This window comes from Eulemur rufifrons, chromosome 17 (assembly GCF_041146395.1).
Source record: "Eulemur rufifrons isolate Redbay chromosome 17, OSU_ERuf_1, whole genome shotgun sequence".
Taxonomy (NCBI): Eukaryota; Metazoa; Chordata; class Mammalia; order Primates; family Lemuridae; genus Eulemur; species Eulemur rufifrons.
This window is the reverse complement of record NC_090999.1, coordinates 53210503-53214434: the sequence shown is the minus strand read 5'-3', so window position 1 is coordinate 53214434 and position 3932 is coordinate 53210503. Positions and strand designations below refer to the sequence as shown.

At 39.8% G+C, this 3932-nt stretch overlaps 1 protein-coding gene across 1 annotated transcript; it reads left to right on the top strand.

Moving 5' to 3' along the window:
* Positions 1 to 2387: 2387 nt before the first annotated feature.
* Positions 2388 to 3932, top strand: ANKRD34B (ankyrin repeat domain 34B). The gene has a single exon (XM_069492177.1). It carries the CDS (start codon positions 2388 to 2390, stop codon positions 3930 to 3932), a length of 1545 nt encoding a protein of 514 aa, XP_069348278.1.

Sequence of the window (3932 nt, the reverse complement as noted above, 5' to 3'; positions counted from 1 at the left end):
ATTTTAGCTGTATTCTTCACTCCCCACTCCCGCCCCCAGTTCTAAAGGCTTTCTCACGTTGGCTGAGTCAGTTACTACTGGCCTATCTGCTTTCTGGTTTCCAAAATGTTGTTGCTGCCATCTTCCCTCCTTTTCCCTCTATAGGCATGAATTTATGTCCTTTCAACATTTTTTTTAGTTTTAGGGGGTTTCAAGAAGGAACAAAATAAGATATGTGCATTCTGCCATATTAACCCTAACTCTAACCATCTGCTGAAATGTTTTCCTGAAGTTTGGTTATATCTGTGTAAATAGAGCCTGTTTCATTCTATAAACAAACTGCTATTTTATGCCTCTAGGTCTTTGCACAAGGAGTGCTCTCACTTCTTCCTTCCTCCTTTGTCTGCCTGCCAAATTCTTATACAGTCTTCAAGACCCGCTTTTGTGAAGTCACTTTCGGTCCCTAAATTGACTTTTTTTTTTTGAGACAGAGTCTCACTCTGTTGCCCAGGCTAGAGTGCCATGGCGTCAGCCTAGCTCACAGCAACCTCAAACTCCTGGGCTCAAGCAATCCTTCTGCTTCAGCCTCCTGAGTAGCTGGGACTACAGGCATGTGCCACCATGCCGGGCTAATTTTTCTATATATATTTTTAGTTGTCCAGCTAATTTCTTTCTATTTTTAGTAGAGATGGGGGTCTCGCTCTTTCTCAGGCTGGTCTCGAACTCCTGACCTCGAGCGATCCTCCCGCTTCGGCCTCCGAGAGTGCTAGGATTAGAGGCGTGAGCCACCGTGCCCGGCCCAGTCCCTAAATTGTTAAAGCTCTGTGTTCTCATGACTCTTCCTATAACCAGCTGCTTATACAACATCTCTTCTAAAAGACTGTCAGCGCCTCATGGGCAGGGCTTGTATCTTTGTAGCTCAGTGCCTAGCACATATCAAGATCTTTTAAATGTTTAACAATGGAATTAATTTCTATGTGCATACCTACTTTTCTCTTTTTCTTCACTGTCTATCTGCTCTCTTTCTTCTTTTTTTCTGTTAAGAGGTTATTAGATTTGTTATCTATTCTAGTATCAAATAGAAATTCATGGCCCATAATCTTAATTTAATAAGTAAATGGGTAGAATAAATATTTTTCAATTTCTAAAAACTACCAAATTAATTAAATAGATTTAAATATTTTAAATCTACATTTAAAATATTTGCGTTTGTTTATCTGATTTTTCTCCCCCACTCTAAGGACTGTTAAAAGACAAAATTGTCCTTAGCCCTAGATAAAGACATAATTCTTACCACCTAATGGAATTATCTGTTAAAGGACTTTGAATCTAAAATATTTAAATAAGTTAAACATAAATTTTTTCAGTTCCAGTGATAAAAATTAAAATGTTTACAAAGTCTGCATGGCTCCTTTCTTGCTTCTTGCCTATAATACTCCTTTTGTAGAGCAAATGTACTGCTGTCAGAATTTAACCCAGTAGTTGTTGCTAACCCATAATCTAGTCAGTATATGATTTAAATAATGGAATCAAGAAAAATGCATAATCACATGCTCACCATTCCAATCTCAGTGTGAATTTCAGACATTGTGTCAGTCATTTTAATGTTTCATGGTTCAATTTTCCATCCTTTGAAAGAAACATAAAAATACCCTCAAATTGAAAATCTAAATATCACTTGCTTTATCTATTGAAGAGCATGTTTAAGTAATTTAATACTAAAGTCTTTACATTAAGCTACCATGTTTGGTTTTTTTGTTTGTTTGTTTGGTTTTTGAGACAGGGTCTCACTCTGTCACCTTGGGCTAGATAGAGTGTAGTGGCATCATCATAGCTCACTACAACTTCAAACTCCCGGGCTCAAATGATCCTCCTTCCTTAGCCTCCTTAGTAGCTGAGACTACAGGTGTGCACCACCACACTTGGCTAATTTTGGTAGAGTGGGGTCTCACTCCAGCTGGTCTCAAACTCCTGACCTCAAGAAATCCTCCTGCCTTGGCCTCCCAAAGTGCTAAGATTTACAGGCATGAGCCACCTTGCCCAGCCAATATTAATTTTAAAAATATTTTTCACAATACATAGAAAATAAGTGGATTATTGTTTAATATGGGATTTAGGAAAGTACTGTGTTGGTGTTACATCATAAATATTAAATGAAGATTTTGAACATAAATTTTAGTTTGTAACTCCCTAAAGGTCATTACTATGCTAAAACTTCTTTTATTTTGCAATTCACTGATAAATGTTCTGCATTTATCAATAGCATAATCCCATTTATGTCCTATTTGTATATATTTCAGAAATTAATTATGAGTAAAAAAATGAATATAAATTGGGGTGTTGATTCTGGCTAATCGTTTGGTCTTCATCTTCTCTGATAACTAGGTATTGATTTTTTATTTTTGAAGATGGATGAAGGCATAGAAGTTTCAAGTGATGGAAATTCCTTGATCAAAGCAGTCCATCAGAGCCGGCTCCGCCTCACAAGGCTTTTGCTAGAAGGCGGTGCCTACATTAATGAGAGCAACGACCGTGGGGAAACACCTTTAATGATCGCTTGTAAGACCAAACATGTTGATCACCAGAGTGTCAGTAAAGCCAAAATGGTTAAATACCTGTTAGAGAACAATGCTGATCCCAACATACAGGACAAATCTGGGAAAACTGCTCTGATGCATGCTTGCTTAGAAAAAGCTGGTCCCGAAGTTGTTTCTTTGCTCCTCAAGAGCGGGGCTGACCTCAGCTTGCAAGACCATTCTAGTTACTCGGCTCTTGTTTATGCTATAAATTCGGAAGATAGAGAGACTCTGAAAGTTCTGCTTAGTGCTTGCAAAGCAAAAGGGAAAGAGGTCATCATCATCACGACAGCGAAATCACCCTCTGGGAAGCACACTACCAAACAGTACTTAAATATGCCGCCCGTGGACATAGATGGGAGTCATTCCCCAGCCTCCTGCACCACTCCTTCAGAAGTAGACATCAAAACAGCCTCACTGGCACGTTCACATTCTGCTGAAACTGAACTGACACTTTATGGCTTTAAGGATCGTGAGCTCTCTGGAAGCACTGATGATACCTGGGACCCAAGCTCCCCTGGGAGGAAGCCTGCTGTGGCCCTTAACGGGTCCAAGCTAACCCAGGCTCCTCCCTGGCTCAAGAGTCCCCCATCATTAATGCACCAGAACAGAGTGGCCTCGTTGCAAGAGGAGCTACAGGATATTACTCCAGAGGAAGAATTATCCTATAAAACCAATGCGCTGGCACTTTCCAAGCGATTCATCACTAGGCACCAAAGCATTGATGTAAAAGACACTGTACATTTGCTGAGAGCCTTTGATCAGGCCAGCTCAAGGAAGATGTCATATGATGAAATAAATTATCAGTCTCCTTTTTCAGAAGGAAATCAGCAATGCATTGAAATCCCTGTTGACCAGGACCCAGATTCTAACCAGACAATATTTACTTCCACCTTAAGAAGTATAGTTCAAAAAAGAAACTCGGGGGCAAATCACTACAGCTCCGATTCCCAGCTCTCAGGGGGTCTTACCCCTCCAGCTTTAGAAGATGGCAAAGCACCTACAGGAAAGAAAAAGATCCTTTCACCATCTCCTTCACAGGTGTCGGGATCCAAAGAATTGTTGGAGAATATGCCTCCAGGTGTCCTGAGCAGGAGAAATCATGCAGTTCTAGAAAGGCGTGGTTCGGGAGCTTTCCCGTTAGATCACAACATTACTCAAACCAGACCAGGATTTCTGCCACCCTTAAATGTAAATCCTCACCCTCCTGTATCAGATATCAATGTCAACAACAAGATTTGCAGCCTTCTTTCTTGTGGTCAAAAAGTGTTTGTTCCAACAGTTCCTATTTTCCCTAAAGAATTCAAAAGTAAAAAAATGTTGTTAAGGAGACAATCATTGCAAACAGAACAAATTAAGCAATTAGTAAATTTTTAA

What these genes read in the sequence shown, in the direction of transcription:
- ANKRD34B (XM_069492177.1), top strand. Translation starts at nt 2,388, where the DNA reads ATGGATGAAGGCATAGAAGTTTCAAGTGATGGAAATTCCTTGATCAAA.